Genomic DNA, 21,693 nt, shown 5'->3' with positions numbered 1-21,693 from the left:
CGGTCAACGGCGATATGCCGCGAGTGGCGGCTCCCATGCGCATGCGCGGGAGTGACGTCATCGCGGCTTCGCCGTCAGCGACGGAGCAGCGAGATTCACCGAGAAGATGGATGCGCCGGACTACAGGGGGCAGCGGTGACTTCGCTGGCTCCTGTGTCAGGTAAGTGACACATAATGTGGACTACTATGCGATGCATAGTAGTCCATTATGCTTTTCCTTTGCAGGGAATGAAAGAGGAAGTAAACCCATCAGGGTTTACTTCCTCTTTAATGATCATGATATCACTGTGTTTGATTGGCCAGCAAACTCGCATGACCTAAACTCCATAGAGAATCTGTGGGGTATTGTGAAGAGGAAAATGAGAGACACCAGACCCAACAATTTAGACAAGCTGAAAGCCATTGTCAAAGAAACCTGGGCTTCCATAACACCTCAGCAGTGCCACAGGCTGATCACCTCCATGCCATGCCATTGATGCAATTCATGCAAAAGCAGCCCTGACCAAGTATTGAGTGCATACTATACTGTACATGGACATACTTATCAGCAAGCCAACATTTCTGTATTCAAATTTTTTTTGTATTGGTCTTATGTAATATAATTTTCTGAGATACTGAATTTTTGGTTTTCACTAGGTGTAAGCCATAATCATCAATTTATTTTTTAAATAATGCTTGAAATATATCACTCTGTGTGTAACACATGTATATAAAATGTGAGTTTCACTTTTTAAATTGAATTACTGAAATTAACTTTTTGGTGATGCTCTGTTGACCTGAATCATCCCGCTCAATTTAGTTGCTTCCTAAAGCATCTAGAATTTGCAGGTACATCTGGGGTGGGTGTGGTGATTGGAGATTCTGGCCTTAAGAAGGCTCCTAATTACATGCTTATTCATTTGTCCATATTTGTTATACTGATATAAAGAAATAATTAGTAAATGTGTGTCATACAGATTAATGTGCAGAATTAATACAGAATCTGCACTTATGTATGATTTATAGGAGTTGCAGAATGATCTAGACCGGGAAACGTCAACATTACAGGAACTGGAAGCACAAAAGCAAGATGCACAAGACAGGCTAGATGAAATGGACCAACAAAAAGCAAAATTAAAAGACATGCTGAGTGATGTCAAGCAGAAGTGCCAGGAGGAAGGGCAGATGGTAAGGATGTACTTTTCACGGTCTCTAATTGCTTGAAGACCAACTGGGGTTTGTTGAATCAATTGTTGGCTTCTGGTCTCTCCAGAACTGCATTGGCAAGGGTCTCTCACAGTAAATTTGCATTTCATCCCCTTGTACAAGGCCAAGGCAACTCTGGCTCTCTTTACAGCTGGACAATTATTTTTTCCTGGTTATGAAGAATCCATTGGGGCAGTGTGATGCTGTCAATTTTCTTTCTAATGGCCATAAAATAGCTATCCTAAGTAGTAATCAAACAGAATGGAAGTGTGACCAGTTCCCCCTTGTTTACAAGTTTAATTTCTCATTCACCTCTATATCTTTTGAAAAAGATAGAAGAATGGGTGGAACATATACTTTGACAGAAGCCCACCACCCATATTACACTTTTCCTGGTTTAAGGTTCACACTAGGGATTGCAGCGGCTCACAGCAGGAGTCCGTTGCGTCTCCATTCACCATTTCAGCCCAAATTTTGGGTGCATTTAGACCTGAAATGGATCAAAACACGGACACGGTTCCTGTGCAATATACACCATAGCCACTGTAGAGATGTGTGAACCGGCTCCATAGAGAGCCAGTCACGATCTCCTGATATGCACTGCATCCAATTCGCAATAGTGTGAAACCAGGTTAAAGGATATTTCAGGAACACAGGAATAGTTGATGATTAAAACAGGCACATCTAAGTATGCAGGCATCCACATAAACCATCCTCGCCGCTATCAGTGTCATCCCTTCCACGCTGCACTCTGGGAGTGCTTCAAGCCTTGCTTTCAGATCACTCTACTGTAGGGTTGTCTTCTCGGTCATGATTGCAGACTAATAGTGGTGAGAGCCAACAGTGTGGGGGATGGTCTTTGTGGACAGCTTTACCCCGGATGCCTGCATACTTAGATGTGCCTGTTTTAATCATCAGACATGTGAGTTGCTAAATGTTGTACCTTCATTAAATGTAACCATATTGCTACACTTGGAGGCGCCTCTCTTCTCTTTTATTCTCTGTAGCTCCTGCTGGATTTTGGTTCTAATCCCCTTGTGGAGGCTTCCATTTGTGGATGGACATTTTATGGTTAAACAACCAATCACATTGCTATAATCTTTTTATATAGACTGAAGGACTTATGAATAAATGATTGTGGAATGAATCATCTGAGTTTCATTATTTATGGAGAAATTTGATTTGATGTACAAGTGCTTTGGATTACAAGCATGTTTCCGGAACAAATTATGCTCGCAATCTAAGGTTTTACTGTATTGGTAAATAGAATTTGGGTTTGTTGCACAAGTAATAAATACTTTGTTTAAAAAAGTGATTTTTTTTCTAGTTTGACCAGATTAGACCATCCCTGTAGTGGTTGAAAGCTGTCACTAATGTAAATAGAATAAGTTCTCTCTAGTGACAGCATTTAGATGGTAGTGGGGCATATACAAATCCAAAGTCGTGCTGGAATTGTCCACTTCTCAAGGCTTTGGGGGCAACTTTGGATAAAGCAGAGTTTATTTTTTATTTTTTATTGTTTGAGGGCAAGTGAGCATGATTAAGAATTCTCCGTTCATGTGAGCTAAAGGAGGACAGAATGAGAAGCTGTGCAGGAAGTTGGGTGCAAGTAGCAGCTGTCTAAAATATATTGTTTCTCAACATACAGCTAAGCACAGTAGCATTGTTAAATCGTAACCCATGCATTGGAAAAATATGACAAAATAACGATAGTATGAATTTTTGTTGTATATTATTTGGAATTTATTTAGCAAATAAGTGCTTCTGTCTTGTAGATTTCTTCTTTAAAGGTACAGATTCAGTCCCAGGAGTCAGATGTGCAGGCACAAGAGGAGGAGCTTAACAGAGCCAAATCAGAACTCAACAGATTACAGCAGGAAGAAACTCAACTGGAGCAGAGTATCCAGGCTGGCAAAGTTCAACTGGAGACCATTATTAAGTCATTAAAATCCACACAAGAGGAAATTGATCAGGTACCATTTGTGCACTTGTGGTTACCTTTCTCAACTTGAGTTATATTACCTGAGCCCTCGGTGCAATGCTGTGCCCCTTTTGCAGCACCACTTCTCTCTCTCTCTCTTTTCTCACAGGAAACTCCTCAGCAGCAGGAGCCATTGGCTACTGCTGCTGTCAGTCAAAGCCTGTGAGCAGGGCATGGGAGGCAGGGCCGAGCCATACTGTGTGTGTCTGTGGAGGCACACAGCCTGACAAGGGAAAAGGCGAACATGTGCCACCAAAGCAAGTTTCTTTACAACTAAGAGATATGGACTTCCAAAAAAACAATTATACTCACGTACTTGGATGTAGCATCTATCCTCCACTGACTCTCCAGTAAGAACTGAGTGTCAAACACCCCTGATTGCTCAGTTCTCCCCTCAGCTCTGAGTAGAAAGCTTGACAGTCAGTCACTGGCTCTCTGCTCTCCTCTTCAGTGCTCACTGGAGTGCTGGGCTGTGGAGGGGCTGGCTGAGGCTCTCAGCAGATTGGCAAGAGCCTGAGCTAGTTGCTGGTCCAGGTATATGGGTGGATTCCGACCATATGGTTCCTTAGCCTTGACTGGCTGGGTGACATCAGCCGACAGCAGATTGGGTCACAGGAGCGCAGAATGAATGGCACTTCTGTGACCTTCATGAGAAGTATACCCAAAATAGCTTTGGCCATATTTCTCCTTTAAGAGGCTAATGAACAGAAGTATCCATAGATATTAATTGGGAAGCCTTAAAATGTAACTCCAGCCTTGCCTTCAGTCCTCTACAGCTGTACAGGCTCCTTTCCTGTACTGAAATGACTTACTCTGATTTCACTGTCTATTCAGAGCTTCTTGCACTGTGCATTAAAAGCTGCAACAAATCATATAGAGCCCGCCTCAATTCCTAATTTCCTGGCTGGAGAATGTTCAGCACCATTTTGCTGTTTCCTCCCCAGTCTGTCCGTTAAGCCCCGACACGATACGTAAATCTGAAGTAAAATTTCTTACGACTAACGATCTGCCGATTTTTCGTACGACAAAAGCTGGATGTGCAGACTATAACATTTTTGTCGGATGTGAACACAACGTCCAATTTTCTTTTAATTAGTACGGTTTTCGTCCGAAAAAAAAAACATAAGCGCAAGACTACGCATGCTCAGAAACTAAAGAATACATACAAAACTATTCAACACATTACGTCACTTTTGAAGTTGTATTCTGCCATACGAGAATTTTCATATGGCGAGTAACCTCTTCACTTTTGTCATGAGACTAGCATTCAACAAAAAAAATGGACGAGTGGTCGTCCGAAAATCTGATCATGTGTAGGAGGCTTTACCCCCTTCCCTTTCGTTCATTGAATTTTAGTTCTTTCATTCATGGAGGCTCAGCATAACATGTGGTCATTAGCTAGGGCAATCTGCATTCAAATGGTACCTGGGAGTTTCCTCCCCACTGACATCTACCAATCAAGGCATTATTTATATTTGCATGAGTCTCTTGCAAGAGCCAGCCAGCTGCTTGCATCAGGGCTGAGAGCTCTGGAGAGGAGTACTGAGGCATGAGGGGCTCTGATGTTTTCCACCAACAATGATCTGCCTGCATAAAGACTTAGTAATAATGTCACTGAGTAAAATAATGAAATGAAATGTTTTATATATAAAAAAAAAAATCATCGCACACGGGAAGGCAGAATAGAAGCATATTTCATGTCTTTAAAAATGTATGCGCGAGCTGCATGTTTTACGTTGACGGGCTTAATATCAATAAATTTGCTATTGTACGAATCTGCTATGTAATAATTAATAGAATGAATAATTGTATACATTCTTTAATTCTATTAGATCATTCTAGAACTAAACCCCACTTTTAGTCAGAATAGTGAACATTATTCAACATCAGTGTTCTGCTTTAATTTGTCAAAAGGCAAGAGTAGCAAAAAAATTTAAATATATGAATTGGCCTTAATATCTTTAAAACGGCAGCAGAAAACTATGCTCTCAGTGATTGCTCCAGGTAAAATTAAATATTTTAGTGTAGTGCTCATTCAGACCAGACAATTGTGCAGATCACATGACTGAGTGTGTGCTGGTAGGAACAGTGCCAGTATGCCGATCCTGGTGCATCACACTGTTTTTTATCTTTTTTCATTATTAAGTTGTGAAAAGCAACACTTCATAAAGTTCTATTCACACAGCAGCATTTTCTATGCAATAGTTTGAGACCTAGTGATGTAAATTGACACCATAGGAAATGAATAAGACTTTAAATTAATTTCAGGCTTTGGAATCTGACCATGTTTTATGTTGCTCCCTAAATATGGATGTAAAGTGAAACATGGTGCAAAAGGTGGTGTTCGCTTTAAAGATCTATAGACTATAGAACTGCAATGGTTAAAGTGGAGCTTCACTCTCCCAATCAACATTGATTATTTTTAATCCTCATGCTTCTAGCATTAGTAAATAGGAAAGTATATTATATTTACTTTTCTTTTCTTCATTTCTTTGGTTACTTCCTGGTTTCTTGCCTAGATAAATGTCATACATCCAAGGAGTCTTCAGGAGGGAAGGAGGGGTTTTCTCAGCTAAGCACACTCTCCTTTATGCGTGATTGAGCTAAGGACAGATGGATTCCAGGAAGTAAATGGATTGTCTGCCCTTACTCAAAATGGCCATGGAGAGAGATTCTGGGGGGTGTTTGTCAAAGTGATTTCTCAGCAAAATAAAGCATGGAGACGTAAATGGATGAGGTAGTTTGCTTTGAATATTTAAAACTAATTAAATGGTGTTTTTGGTTTGTTATGCTATTTTGTGAGCCAGTTATAAAAGAAAGGTGGAGCCATTGTTGAGATTTTTTTCTGAATGCTGATTGCCTCGCTGTTGGCTTCAATAGCGTCTTAGTTACTAATTTGCAGATTAAAAGTTGTGACTGAAGCAAAACAGCCAGGCAGCTAGCATTTTCAGACCTATCTGCCAGGCTTGCACCAATACTGGTATCGGTGCCCATACCGAGTATATACATGAGTATTCATACTCGTACGAGCAAATGCTCTTGACACCCGAAACCCATACCTTTTGCGTTGAAATGGCTCATATCGCACTGCAAAGAATAGCATGCGATTTCCCCCACTGCTCCTGTGTGTGTCAACCTGGCATTAAAAGCGAAGCGCCATATAGCAACAACTCACATTAAAGTACATATCTCAAATCCAAATCTGCATAGTGTCCCAGTCCCACTGATGATAGAAAACCATGGCCGCTGGAGGTGCTCACAGAGCTGGAGGAGAAGCCCATTTATTTTGTATGGGCTCAAATCTCAACTCAAAGGTATCTGTGCTCATAGTCGCCAATGAAAAAACTGTATCGCTGCAACCCTACTATGTGCCAGTGCACCCTTTCTGCCTTTAATCCTAGAAAATAATGCAGTCCTCATAAACTTGATGAATGTGCAAATTGAACTGCCACTATAGCTTGGTATAGCTTGGTCGTCTTTAACCAATTCCCCACCAGCGCACACCGATGTACGTCGGCAGAATGGCACGAGCAGGCATATTGGCGTACAGGTGTGCGTCCAATCTTAAATGCCACCCTGCCATCGCTAGCGAGCTGGTCGGGACCCCTGTGAGTCCGGTCGTGGGTCCCGCGGACTCGATCGCCGCGGCTGGCTGAACTGGGAGATGCCGTTGTAAGCAGCATCTCCCTGTTCTGTCTAGCAACAAGTGACGCTGATCTCTGCTCCATGTGATTGGAGCAGAGATCAGTGTTCACTAAATGAAAGCCCAACCCCCCCACAGTTAGTAACACACCCCTAGGAACACTTAACCCCTACACTGCCACCCACTGGTTAACCCCTTCACTGCTAGTATCATTTACACAGGAATCACTGCATTTGTATAGCAGTGATTGCTGTATAAATGACAATGGTCCCAAAAATGTGTCAAAAATGTCCGATGTGTCCGCCATAATGTCGCAGTCACAATAAAAATCGCTGATCACCGCCATTACTAGTAAAAAAAAAAAATTATTAATAAAAATGCCATAAAACTATTCCCTATTTTGTAAACGCTATAACTTTTGCGTAAACCAATCAATAATCGCTTATTGTGATTTTTTTTTTTTTTTACCAAAGATATGTAGAAGAATACGTATCGGTCTAAACTGAGGGAAAAAAATGTTTTTTTATATATTTTTGGGGGATGTTTATTATAACAAAAAGTAAAAAATAATGCGTTTTTTTTCAAAATTGTCGCTCTATTTTTGTTTATAGCGCAAAAAATAAAAACTGCAGAGGCGATCAAATACCCCCAAAAGAAAGCTCTATTTGTGGGAAAAAAAGGACATCAATTTTGTTTGGGAGTCACGTCGCATGACCGCGCAAATGTCAGTTAAAGCGATGCATTGCCGAATCGCAAAAAGTGGTCTGGTCTTTGGCCAACAAAATGGTCCTGGGCTGTAGTGGTTAAATAATTATTTAATGATTTTTGTATTCTCATGACAGCCAGGCAATTTGCATTTTCAGGGGGTGATTGTAAATTTATTTTGCTTATATAAAGGCTCCTTTCACAGGCAGTGGTTTAAAATAATGCAGATATATCTTGTACAAAGTTCAGGAGCGTCTTCAGACACTTCTGTCTCCCCAGCCGCAAATGCCACCTGAACGTTTATATTTACTTGAGTTGTTCAGAAAGTATCTGCTGTTTTTAACCTTTGAAGTCACTATGTGTCTTTAAGGATGTGGTTTGTCTGGGTTTCATCCTCCTCATCCTATATTGTTGATATACATTATTTTTTTTCGCTGTAATTGTCAAAAAATGTAAATGCAAATAGTAAAACTGAACTCCTTGTATGATCTCTTACATTACAGTTAGTTATATTGGTCTAACTTGAGAAAATGTAAAAGTATGTTCATACCAGCCACTGTGCTGGCGTGTGATCCGGCCGGATAGTGCTGGTGGTCCATTTTTAGACCGTTGCACTGTAGCCTTTTTAAACACTTTTCATTTATAATTTAATTTTTTTGATTGAAATGTCACAGAAACATTTAATAAACCTGAACTGGCAGCCACGCAGTGCAAGGCAGTGGATTGCATGCAGTACCTGCAGTACCTTTTTTTTTTTATCACACAACACTTGCACACACCACACATTGATGTGAATCCGGCAGATAGAGATGAGGCATTTGCTTGGTCATGCGCTGGGACTGTGCTGGAATAGCCACCCAACACACTCCTCCATATCTGGTATAAATGTACCCTAAGTATGCTTACTTCATACCTAGGGTTCAATGGGAAGTGGACAATCGCTGTGGCAGTCGGCACTACAACAGTGATAGCCGCTCTCTTCTGGTTCCTGTTCCAGCAGCTTCCACTCTGGTCCCCCTGTGGTCATTGTGCAGAGGGGAAGCTGCTTGCATGACACTGCCCCCCAATCATAGAATGCTGGGCATTTAGTTTTAATGACTACAAGGCTCTTCTCTTCCTGAGAACAAGGCAGTTCTCGGATTGGACAAGGTGAAGAGAAGTGGCAGTGATGTCATGATCTCCAGCTCATCTAATTAGAGGACGCCTTGTATTCATTGATGAAGTACAAAGTGTTCTGTGAAGTTGGCAGTGGTAAGTGAGTGACCCCCTGTGATCATTGTGCAGTGGGAAAGCTGCTCTGCACGGGACTAAGAAGATTGCAACTTTCAATCTAGTATCACCGAATAGTACAGTGATTGTCCCCTTCCCCAGTGGACCCTCAAGTATGACATATGTATACTTACAATGCCTGGAAAAAGTATTTACACTCCTTGAAATATTCCATATAAATGTATTTTATTGGGATTTTATGTGATAGACCAATACAAAGTGGCACTTGTGAAGTAGAAGGGGTTTTTTAAAACTAGGCTGCTGAGGCCGTCAATACCACTTGGGAGAAGAAGCACTTGGCCCTGGAGTGTTGGGAATCTTAAAGGAACGCTGATTATTCCTCCTTTTAACAGGAAGTAAGGAGCTCTTTCCTCCTGAGATCTTTTGGATATACTTATCCAGATCCTCTCCAAATAGGCATTCTCCATGAAAAGGAAAAGCTGCAAGGGCAGCCTTTTGCATGGCGTTTTGGCAGACCAGTTCTTTAACCATAAGACTCTGCTCATGTATTGACAGTAGTGCGAAACGAGACATCTGCTGTATCAAGTCCTTCAATGCATCTGTTGCAAAACCTAAAGCGTGAGGAAGCTCCGACAATTCTTCGGTAGATTCCTCCTGAAATGGTAGGTTCCTAACCAACCTTTTAAAACGGTCCTTCAGGGACTGGCAAATACCGATAGCCACAACCGCTGGCTGACCTGCTGAACCAGCCACCACAAAGGAATCTTTCAGCAAGGATTCCAGCTTTTTATCAGCCGGATCCTTAAACACCTGGGCATTATCCACTGGACAGGTTAGGCTTTTATTCACTGAAGAAATGGCAGCATCAACCAAAGGTGTATCCCACTTCTTCCTGAATTTTTCCTCCATAGGATATAAAAGGGAGAACCTTTTCAGAGGCAAGTAAATCCTGTCAGGGTGCTTCCAGTCAGCGTAAATGACCTGCTCCAATAATGGATGCAAAGGGAACGCCTGGGAACCTTGCTGAGGGCCCAAGGATCCTAAAGTGGAACAGGAGAGTCTAGGCTCCTGAACCGGGGCTAACTTAAACCCAGCTCTTACCATTTCAACCGGACACTGGATAAACACTTTTTGGGAATGGAAGGCTGAAATTGGTTCCTCAGAACCCAAATCCTCAGCTGAGGAATCTTCAGCCTCTCCTTCCTCCTTATTCTTTGCGGCCACTTTCTCCAAATCCTCTGCCCACTCTGGTTCCAGATCACATGGACCCACTCCACGATGAGAGTCCTGGTACATGGACCCACTTGGCAATGAGAGTCCTGGTTCTCAAGTGACTCTCCACTGGGGCCAGGCTCAGGAGAGGGAGATCCATGACGCTTCTTCCCTCCCTGCATTACAATGGCAATTGTACCTGCTATTTTCAAATCAAAGTGTAGCGCTTAACAGAGTGATGAATGATCTAATTAGTACATCATCATACAATTTAACCCAGACACCTTAAGTGTGAAATTTCTCAATAATATATAAACATAAAAATAAAATTACAAATTCGAAAAAACTATAAATGAATTAAAGTCTCTATATGAAAAATTGATCCAGTCCAAACGTGAAATATGGGTCACCATCCACCTTCTTAGATGAGACTAGCATGCAGACACCCTGTGATATTCCCGTCACCTTTAGAAATAAAGGCTTACCGGATATTATGGATCCAAACGAATATACATTCGAAGGATCATGCAGGCTTATACATTTAGAAACCAAGATCATAGATGTAAATTTTCAGGGAAGTAACAGGTCAGACTCCTCATGTGGTTGTCCCAACTAGTTGTTAAATCCACATCGGTACACTCCAGCTCAAAATGTTGAACTCATACAAAGGAAAATAAGGAGCCACAATAGTGTAAATCCGTTTAAAAGAAAAAAATTTAATAAAAAGTAATGAACTCACATGAAACCAAAGAAATCAAGCGCTTAATCCATAAAAATAGTGCTACAGCAGTAGTCCCGACGCGTTTCGTCCTCTACAGACGTCTTCTGGGGTAGCACTACACTGTAGCATCATCACTTTTATAGCAAACAATCAATTTGGGCAAAAATTCCATCTACCTGCTATTTTGCCTTCCAGACCAGCTAGGGCTGATGCTAAGTCATCCTTGGTAACGTAAGCCGAGGCAGGAACATTGGTAGTGGCCACAACGCCTGACAAATTCAATGGCTCAGCTAGGACAGATGCCGCAGGTCTTTCAGGGGAGACTGAGGCTGCAGCAACCTGAGGTTGGTCTCCTGTTTTCAAATGAGGTACTCTTACCCCTGGACTTGCCTTGCTCCCTGTACCTCGTTTTCTGGAAGACATTGCTTACAAGATGAGGAAAAGAAGTACTCCCTCTGAGCTGTAAGCTGTAATCCAGCATATAGCAGCTATCGCAGCTTAACCACAAAAAATACACCTGCAAAACTAGTTGCAACTTTCCAACAAACCCTTCAGACTTGCGTGTACCTCTGTGTCCCAACAGCGCGTGCCAGGAGCCCCGGCTTCTTATTAAGCCTGTATCTGGTACTGATGACTGGCGTCACTGTGCATGGGCACGCTCTCATATCATGCGAACCCCTACGTGATCCGCGGCACGCACGCTGACATGCAAACACCCACGGTACATGCACACCCACTGTTCACGTGCGACATCCAGCATAAATGCACACCTCAAGCAGTCATCTGTAACACCCAAATCCCAGTGAATTCAAGGCGCGCACAGGCTAGAGGACACACACGATACAGGAAGGGAAAGCAATCTTTTGGTATCCCAGAGGAAGTACTCGCCAGTTCATGCTGCAGGGCCTGTAACAGGCCCAATCTTCCCCCATCACGGCTGGTAGTGCCTCTGAGGACCTTCAAGGATTGGGTCCCCCTTTACATGGGGTCCACACCCTTGGACCTGTAAGGCACCCTTTTGGTTACCTTGGGCAATAAATAGACCAGGTATACCATCAACAAGGGACCAGCTCCATATAGGACACATTACAGGCGTTCTTGAACTGAGGCTCGGGTACCATTCACTTTAGTTCTCTTTGCCATCCTAATGGATCCGATTATAACGTCCTCACTGGGACATCTTTGAAGAATTTTGAAGACCTTGAACTGCTATGACCATCACCTTCAAGACACTGGAGAAAAATTGAGGTACTTCCTGTGTGGGAGGAGTCATGTGGGAGGAACCTTCTTACTATTGGTTGCCAGTGTCCAATCACCTGAAGGTAGCATATAAACCCAGATTGTCATTATAATGTTGCTCTGTGTCCTGTGATGTATGATAAAGAAATGGATACATTCAACAGTGTGCAAAAAGTTAAAAGGTAAAACTTGAACTGTAATTAGTAGTGTAGTCACATTTATCCCTAGAACCAGCCAAAAATTTCAAACAGGCTGATCACTAAGCTCACTGTGAGAGCAGTGGTCCCTCTGCAGAGGTTCAGCATGCACCCCACAAAGTCAAAGCTAGAGCTCTGCCATCAGCAAAGCTCATTCTCCTTGCAGATTGGAGGCTGTCATTGAGTTGCGAGCTGTTGTATCACTACAGAGAGACCACTGTTTTCACATAGTGCTGTGGGTGGACTGCCTTGTATTTTGGGCTGTGGAGCAATATGATTACTGTTCACAGTAGGAAACGTACATTTTTTAACCTTTTTGCTCAGAGTGGGTTTTTGTAGTAGCATTTACTTTGTTTCTTTGGAAGTAGTAGTACACAAATTAACCTATAAAACTGCTTCTCTTTAAATCAGGCTCGAAGTAAGTTATCACAGCTTCAGGAGAGTCAGGAGGAAATGAACAAAAGCATTGAGCAATACAACAACGCTCTCAATGGAGATCATGGGGGCAGTCTGAATAATCTTGCAGATGCTGAGACATATTCTTCCCGAGAGAGGCTGGACCTTTCCACATCAGCGGTGAGAAACAGCACTGGTTAAGGCCCTAAAGATGGCTGTTACTGGTAACCAATATTTTGTAATGATTTGCCCATAGGCTGAGTAGTGTGGGTTTTTTTTTTTCCTCCTTGAGTTATAGTTGATACTTTTTGGTGCATGCCAATTATCTACATTTTTATATTTAGATAAAAATTATCTTTTAAACTTAAAATGGTCATGTGGTTAATGTACATTTGGCATATTATGTTCCAAAGACTTTTACCTTATCCTTGTTGCCTGAAGGCTTCAGTTTAAATGGCTTAGGCTTCATTCACACTGACACTCCTGTGTTCAGCTTTTTAAATGCATGAGAGGTTATCTGGGAAGTATAAATCAAATTTTCTTGCATTTAGACTTTCCTTCTTTAAAGTAGGTTTAGCCACGTTTACATGCATTTAGTGTGTCTAATCGGAGCGAAGATGCACAGTACTAAATTTTTTGGTAAATCACAGTGTGCATGGCACAATTAAAAATAAATATATATATATATATATATATATATATATATATATATATATTTATATATTTATTACATGCCTTCAAATGCGTTTAAAAAATTTCCATGAAATGCAGATTTTGACGGCGCCAGTGTGAATCACGCCTTAAGCATATTACTTTTACAGTAATTCCCCTTTGCTTGTACGGAATGCATGCATAGGACCCAGGCTTTCAGATCTATAGAGGAGATTAGATTCTTTATTATTGTTTTGAATACAAATACATTTTAAATAGTAGCTCTCTGACAACAGCAAAAAAAATGCATATAGGTAGGTAACCACACATCTATATATATATATATATATATATATATATATATATATATATATATACTGTATATGCAATAGTATACATATGTACAATGCATCCTGAAAGTACTCACAGCGCTTCACTTTTTCCACATTTTGTTATGTTGCGGCCTTATTCCAAAATGGATTAAATTCATTATTTTCCTCAAAATTCTACAAACAATACCCCATAATGACAACTTGAACAAAAGTTTGTTTTAAATCTTTGCAAATTTATTAAAAATAAAAAAATCACAAGTACATAAGTATTCACTGCCTTTGCTCAATACTTTTTTTTTTTTTTTTTTTTGATCATTGAATGTTTATTAAGTTTTCTTCACGACAGGTAATAATACAGGAAACATAGTAAGAGAGTTGACAGGTAATAAAGAAAACAGTATAAAACTAAAGTATAATATTTTATAGATATGCACACATGCTTGTCAGGTAACGAGTATATTTTTGACACACTGAGTGCTGTTATATGGTGGATGCAATGTATTAATGATCATTGTTGTTAGGTAATATAAGTGCCTATACTTGGATGTCCAATTTAACTAGTTATTATCAAAGGTTGCACACTTGAGAGAATTTATTGTTAGCATACATTCAAATGTGTAATGTTGCTGAACTATATTAATTACATCAGAGATATTTGTGGTGGGTGCATTTTTCCAGGATTGGCGTACCAGTGACCTGGCTGCGAGAAGAATGTGGGTTATGACCGACCTCATTGTGTAAGGAAACGCGTCTATCCCCACATGTTGTAATGCCAGTGCCGGGTTGGCTTGGGTATGTATATCTATGATTGAAGATATTAAGCGGAATACTTGATTCCAAAAGCTAGTTATGTTTGGGCATTCCCAGAACATATGCATGAGGTGGCCTTTGTGGCCGCAGTTATGCCAACAGAGGGGAGAGGTGTTTGGGAACATTTTTGCTAGTCTGCATGGTGTGTATTGCCATCTGTTCGATATTTTAATCATCATTTCCCAATGCCCCACACAGTGTGTTGTGCATAGTTTGAAAAGCACATTTTCATTGGTCGTCTGTAAATGTGGTGCCTAGGACCCCTTCCCATTTCTTAAGTGCTTCTGTTTTCCTAAACCTTAGCTTGTCTTGGAGAATATTATAGTATAGTGAGATGCCTTTACAACTATCATTTTGAAGGGTGAGGCGAGTCCATACCTTGGGCGGTATTTGAGTCTTGGGAATGGGATGTGAACCAAGGAAGTGAGTGATTCTCATGCATGTGAAACGTGTATGGCTTGGTAGATCGTATTCGGTCATTATACTCTCTCTTGATTTGGGCAAGTTGTGTCTTGTTAGATCTTGTACGGTTTTAATCCCATGACTGAGAAGGTGTTTCATGGATAGTACTGGGATTTGAGCTTTCAGTATGGTCAGGGGGAAAGAGTAGTTTGATGCTCGACTGTCTCTGTGATGTTGGTTGATGAGAAATCTCCAGGCTTGTAACGAAGCTTGTATAGTTAAAGGAAATTTGCTTAAGTCCCAAGGAACCCAAGCATCTCCCATAAAGAGTACCGTGAGATCGGGGCTAGTTGTTCTTTTTTTACCCAGCGTGGTGTATGCAATTTGGCGAACCAATGTTTGAGTGAGTTCAATTTAGTTGCCTACATATAGTCATATATGTTCACTAGACCGCCCCTCCTGCCTGTTTGTGTGGAATTGGCTTGTTCTGCGAGCATCTGGCTTTCTTAGCCCCCCAGAGAAGTTTACATAGGAGGTCGGATAGGGACTTGAGGTAGTGTTTTGGGATGTTGGCAGTACTCTCAGAATATATAGGATTTGTGGTAGTATTGACATTTTAAACGCTGCTAATCTCCCTAGCCAGGACAGTTCATGTTTCGCTATGTTCTGGGTCTGTCTCTAGTTTGGCTATCAGGGCTTTAAAGTTAGATTCCACTATTTTCTTCCTGGAATTAGAGTGGTGCCTAAATACAGTATACCCTTTGTACTCTGCACTGTATGGGAATGTGCGCTGCAATGTGTCACTGACTTTTTTTAGGCATTCCAAGGGTTAAGATTAGTGATTTAGTGAAGTTTACCTTGTAGTACGAGATCTCTCAGAATTTTTGCAATAAATCATGTACTGTAGGTAGTGAGGTATGTGGTTGTGTTAAGAGTAAAATGACATTGTCCGCAAACAGATTTACTACATGGGAGTCTTTTCCAAATGCAAACCCAGATATTGAGGGGTGGGTCCTGATGGCCTCTGCCAGAGGTTCGATCATTAAGCTGAAGATTGTTGGGGACAGTGGACACCCCTGGTGGGTGCTATTTGTTATGTAGAAAGGGGTGAACAACATGCTGGATGTGTATACCTGAACGGAGGTGAATGAGTACACACCTAGAACAGTGTTCAGAATGTGTCCACTGAAACCGAACTTTGCGAATGTCATTGACATATATTCCCAATGAACACTATCAAAACCTTCTCTGCGTCTATAGAGAGCATCAGAGAAGGCGTTTGGTGTAAAATAATATTAAAATTCTTCGTGTGGCGTCTGAGGTCTGTCTCCCTCTCACAAAGCCCATCTGATCACGTTTTTGATAAGGGATGGCATAAAATCTGCTAAATGTTTGGCTAATAATTTGGCATATATTTTAATATCCGTATTTAAGAGGGATATAGGTCGGAAATTAGAAGGTGTGTTGGGTTCCTTCCCGGTTTAGGTAGTGTAACTATATCTGCCTTCAGCATTTCTAGGGGAAATGTTGCTGTATTTGCAGCTTTAGTGAAGACTGGGTGCATATGTGGTGCTAATATGTTACTGAATAATTTTAAATATTCGTTCGAGAACCCATCCGGCCCTGGTGATTTGCCATTGGGCAGAGTAGCAATGATCTTTTGGATTTCGGGCATGGTGAAGGGGGAGTTTAGGGCTTGTAGTTGTGCCTCTGATAGAGCGGGTAAGTTCAAGGATTGTAGGAATTGCTTTATGTTAGTTGTCTTGGGTTGGATAACGGATGTGTCCTCATGTATGTTGTATAGCGCACTGTAGTAGTTGGCAAACTGGTCTGCGATGTCCTGTGGGTTGGTAATTTTGTGGTTGAGGGTGTGATGGATTAGGTGGGCTATTTTTTTTCTGGGGGATATGGCCTTGATTCTATTGGCTAGGTATTTGCATGCCCTATGGCATTGGCGTATGAGCTTAGTTTGTCTCCAAAGATGTATATCATCTGTAATAATAGCTCTCTGTTTCTCTCATAGTCGCGAGAGAGACTGAGCGTGGATGGGGTTGGGGGTGGATTTGTTTTGTGTCTCTAGAGTATGTTTGGCAGCTAGGATCTCCATTAAGTTTAGAAGTGTGTAGTTTCCTTTCCGTTGTGCCTAGTTGAATTAATATGCTTCTCATGTAAGCCTTGTGGATGTTCCACAAGCTGAAGATCTTCTACTGAGTGTGCATTATCCTGAAAAAAGTTTTGGATGTGCCATGAGATTTCTGCAGATATTAAGGGTTCTTGCATTATTCTAGTGTTACTAGGCCAAATGGGTGGTGAGGAGGAGACCACCTGATCATTCATTGACAACGTGATGGTGGCGTGATCTGACCATGTAATAGATGGATTTGGGTGTGCAGGGCTTTTTACAACAACCACTTGTCAATTAAGAATAAGTTAATACGCGAGTACAAGCAATGCCTGTGGGAGAAAAAGGTATAATCCCTTTCATTAGCATAATGGCATTGCCATACATCAAATAAATCTGCCTTTCGTATACCGGAGTTCAAGCATTTTTTTTTGGTTCTTTTTATGAGCCGAGGAGTCTAGCTGAGGATCCACCGTAAAATTAAAGTCCCCGCAGATAATGAGGTTACCATATATTTGGATCTGGTTTTTCTTGAGCAGTCTGTTTAGGAAACGTGTCTGATGTGAGTTAGGAGCATATAGTGTCCCCAACGTGTAGGGTTTAGAGTTAATATCTCCCTTGACTATGATGTAACGGCCGTTATCCACAATGGTTTCTTTAAGTTGGAAAGCCAAAGTATTTCTGATGGCCAATAACACTCCACCTTTCTTATGGCCCGGTGTACAGGCTATGAACGGGTGAGGGTAATCTCTGTTTGTACATTTAGGATTTTTTGAGCTGGAAGTGAGTCTCTTGTAGACACAAAATGTCCGCTCTGTGTTTTTTAGCTTCCGCCCACATGGATCGCCTTTTCATTGGGTGATTTAGACCTCTGCTATTTATAGATACACAGTTAAAGACCATGGGGGATGTTGTTGAGTTGTGAGTTACTGTGTGTAGTATGTACTCACTGTGACCATAACTGTTCTTCTCCGAGGTCGACCTCTTGATAAGTAGAGCCCCGGTGGAGTGTATATCGGCAGGTAGAGTATATCCTGTGGTGTCTTCAGGGTGTTGAGCTTCAAGCATGGTGCATAAAAAAAGTAATAATAAAAAATATACACAGGGTTAAAGAAAAGAGAGAACATTGAATTTTAAGAACGAGATCTTTAAACCGATCCATTTGTAGGCGTAACTTCTGCTAAGTGACCTGAGGGGGCAGAACAGGGATACTAACCTTGCACCCCCGTAGCCAGAGAAAAATGTGTAGTTAGTTTATTTTGTTCATGAGTTGTCACCGGTATTCTTCTTGGAGGATCTCTTTCTCGAGACCACCTGCCATTCTTCCTGAAGTGTGGGCGGTTGTAGCTGAGGCGAATTGTGCGCTGTCTGTTTGGGAAATATTCCTCATTGGCGTAGAGTCCAGAGTGGAAATAAGGATGGAAACCCCATTGTGGGTAATGTACAGTTTTGTGGGGTACTTGGATTTATGAAGTATCTTGTGGTTCCATAATGCTTTTGTGATTGTTGCCAAGTAACGGCGTAGTTGCAGGGTGTGTCTAGACAGGTCTGGGAGTAAGTGGAGATCCGCATATGGTGGGTGTTTATTTTCAGCCTTACGGGAAGCCATTAAGAGTTGTTCTTTCACAAAGTAATAGTGCATCCTTAGAAGAACATCTCTAGGGGGTGTGATCTGGAAGTAAGGAGAGTTTAGAGACCCTATGTATTCGATCCACTATGAGGTCCTGTGGTGACAGGGCGGGTATCAGAGTGGAGAATAACGCTTGGGCATACTGTAGTAGTTGGGTGGCGGGAATATCTTCTGGTACCCCCCTTATTTTGAGGTTGTTTCGTCTAGATCTATCTTCTAAATCTGCCACCTTATTTTTGAGCCATGTTATCTCCTCATTTTGGACGTTGTGTGCGTTTACCAAGGTGTTAAAAGATACTGATTAATATTCCAGTTTATGCTCTAGGTCAGTGATGGCGAACCTCGGCACTCCTGATGTTTTGGAACTACATTTCCCATGATGCTCATACACTCTGCTGTGTAGTTGAGCATCATGGGAAATGTAGTTCCAAAACATCTGGAGTGCCAAGGTTCGCCATCACTGCTCTAGGTGATCGACCCTTCCGCCTGTGGCTTGTACTTCCCTCTGGCAGTTCCTTATTTTAGCTGTCATGTCAGTTTTCAGAGATGCTTTTAATTATAGGAGCATCTCCTTTAAAACCGTATCCAAGACTGGTTTGCCCGCTGTTGGGAAGGATACTATAGGGTCCTGCTAGGGCTGTGCATTGGAGCTATCCTGGTCAGAGGGCCCGCTTACCTCCATATCGGGATCCACCAGTGGCCTTTCAGGTGAGGTGATCCTCTTCTTTTGTTTGGCCGTGCTTCTGGTTGTGGGACTAGAAGTCCCAGAGGAGGATGCGCTGCTAGCTACTAAGGGTTGCCCCGTTTTTCTGCCGGATGGTGCTGTGGCTGTGTGCATCTGTTTCTTCGTAAGCGATCCACGCCATTTTGTTGTAGGCCGCGGGCATTGAAGAAACTCTTCATTTTCTGAGGCTGTTGCGTGTTCTAGTGGTGCCTCGACATACGAGTGTATGCGCGGGGTCTGGAGGCACTGTGCCGGTTAGCGGTTTGTGGAATTACCCGGTGGTTCGGATGAATAGTGTGTTTTCTCCAGCGGCCGAGCGCAGCTCTCAGCTCATGCGTCCATGCTGGCGCTCGGTCACCATGCCCCTCTGCTCAATACTTTGTTGAAGCACCTTTGGCACCTATTATAGCCTCAAATCTTTTTGAGCATGATGCTACAAGCTTGGCATACCTATTTTTGGGCAGTTTCTCACATTCTTCTTTTGCAGTACCTCTCAAGCTCCATCAGGTTGGATGGGGAGTGTCGGTGCACAGCCATTTTCAGATCTCTACAGAAATGTTTAATCAGGTTCAAGTCTGGGCTCTGACTGGGCCACTCAAGGACATTCACAGAGTTGTCTCATAGCCACTTCTTTGTTATCTTGGCTGTGTGTTTTTATGGCTTGTTGTCCTGTTGGATGATGAACCTTTACCCCAGTCTGAGGTCCAGAGCACTCTGGATCAGGTTTTCATCAAGGATGTCCCTGTACATTGCTGCGTTTTATCTTTCCCTCAATCCCAACTAGTCTCCCAGTTCCTGCCACTGAAAAACATCCCCACAGCATGATGCTGCCACCACCATTCTTCACTGTAGGGATGGTGTTGGCTAGGTGATGAGCGAGATCTGTTTTTCTCCAGACATGTCGCTTGCCGTTCAGGCCAAAGAGTTCAATCGTGGTTTAGTCAGACCAGAGAATTTTTTGTTTTTCATGGTCTGAGAATCCTTTGGGTGCCTTTTGGAAAATTCCAGGCGGGCTGTCATGTGCCTTTTAATGAAAGGTGGCCTCCGTCTGGCCACTCTACTATACAGGCCAGATTGGTGGAGTGCTGCAGAGGTGGTTGTTCTGGAAGGTTCTCTTCTCTCCACAGGGAAACGGTAGAGCTCTGTCAGTGACCATTGGGTTCTTGGTCACCTCCCTGACTAAGGCTCTTCTTCCCTGATCGCTCCATTTGGCCGGGCGGCAGCTCTAGGAATAGTCCTGGTGGTTCAAAACTTCTTCCATTTATGGATGATGGAGGTCACTGCTCAATGCTGCAGAAATTTTTTCTGTACCCTTCCCCAGATCTGTACCTCGATACAATCCTGTTTCGCAAGTCTACAGACAATCCCTTGGACTTCATGGCTTGGTTTATGCTCTGACATGCACTGTTAACTGTTGGACCTTGTATAGACAGGTGTTTGCCTTTCCAGATCATGTCTAATCAACTTAATTTACCACAGGTGGACTCCAAGTTGTGGAAACAGGATGCACCTGAGCTCAATTTTGAGTGTCATGGCAAAGGCTGTGAATACTTATGTACATATGATTATTTTATTTTTCTTTATTTAAAAAAAAAATAATAATTAACAAACTACTTTCACACTGTCATTATGGGGTATTGTTTGTAGAATTTTGAGAAGAATAATGAATTTAATCAATTTTGGAATAAGGTTGTAATTTAAAATGTGGAAAGAATAAAGCGATGTGAATGCTTTCCGGATGCACTGTACTTCTAATACATACCGATAAAATGTAAGCAATAGCCTGTTCAAATAGTACAAATGTATTCAAAGTATTTCAAACATTATAAAAGTAAGAAAAAAAAGATACTATGCAATACCTGCATATGAAAGATAAAATACCAAGACACGTTGCTATTGGCAGTTTGTGTGTGAAGGAGTAATTGATAGTACAGCTCTGGGAAAGAATCTGTATTTCAGTTTGTGTGTGAATTTACAGTATCTCACAAAAGTGAGTAGACCCCTCACATTTTTGTAAATATTTAATTATATCTTTTCATGTGAAAACACTGAAGAAATTACAATTTGCTACAATGTAAAGTAGCGAGTGTACAGCTTGTATAACAGTGTAAATTTGCTGTCCCCTCAAAATAACTCACCACACAGCCATTAATGTCTAAACCATTGGCAACAAAAGTGAGTACACCCCTAAGGGAAAATGTCCAAATTGGGCCCAAAGTGTCAATATTTTGTGTGGCCGTCATTTTCTAGCACTGCCTTAACCCTCTTGGGCATGGAGTTCACCAGAGCTTCACAGTTTGCCACTGGAGTCCTCTTCCACTCCTCCATGATGACATCACGAAGCTGGTGGCTGTTCGAGACCTTGCGCCTCTCTACTTTTCGTTTGAGGATGCCCCGCAGATGCTTAATAGGGTTAGGTCTGGAGACATGCTTGGCCAGTCCATCACCTTTACCCGCAGCTTCTTTAGCAAGGCAGTGGTCGTCTAAGTTTATCTTGGTCTCATTAGACCACA

The 21,693-nt window shown here is 41.9% G+C and overlaps 1 protein-coding gene across 5 annotated transcripts in view; it reads left to right on the top strand.

The window, feature by feature from the left end:
• The window catches only part of EPS15L1 (epidermal growth factor receptor pathway substrate 15 like 1), a 302,041-nt gene that overhangs the window by 141,926 nt on the left and 138,422 nt on the right, over positions 1-21,693 (top strand). For all 5 annotated transcript variants that reach the window (XM_077475481.1, XM_077475483.1, XM_077475480.1 and 2 more), the window contains 3 exons: positions 1,006-1,167; positions 2,961-3,158; positions 12,525-12,689. In XM_077475481.1, coding sequence (XP_077331607.1) covers positions 1,006-1,167; positions 2,961-3,158; positions 12,525-12,689 — 525 coding nt within the window. The remainder of the gene's footprint in view (positions 1-1,005; positions 1,168-2,960; positions 3,159-12,524; positions 12,690-21,693) is intronic.

Source organism: Lithobates pipiens, unplaced genomic scaffold, assembly GCF_037356315.1.
Source record: "Lithobates pipiens isolate NorthernLeopardFrog02 unplaced genomic scaffold, aLitPip1_a1.2 Scaffold_13, whole genome shotgun sequence".
NCBI lineage: Eukaryota > Metazoa > Chordata > Amphibia > Anura > Ranidae > Lithobates > Lithobates pipiens.
The sequence above is the reverse complement of the archived record's forward strand: the minus strand, read 5'-3'. Positions and strand labels throughout refer to the sequence as shown.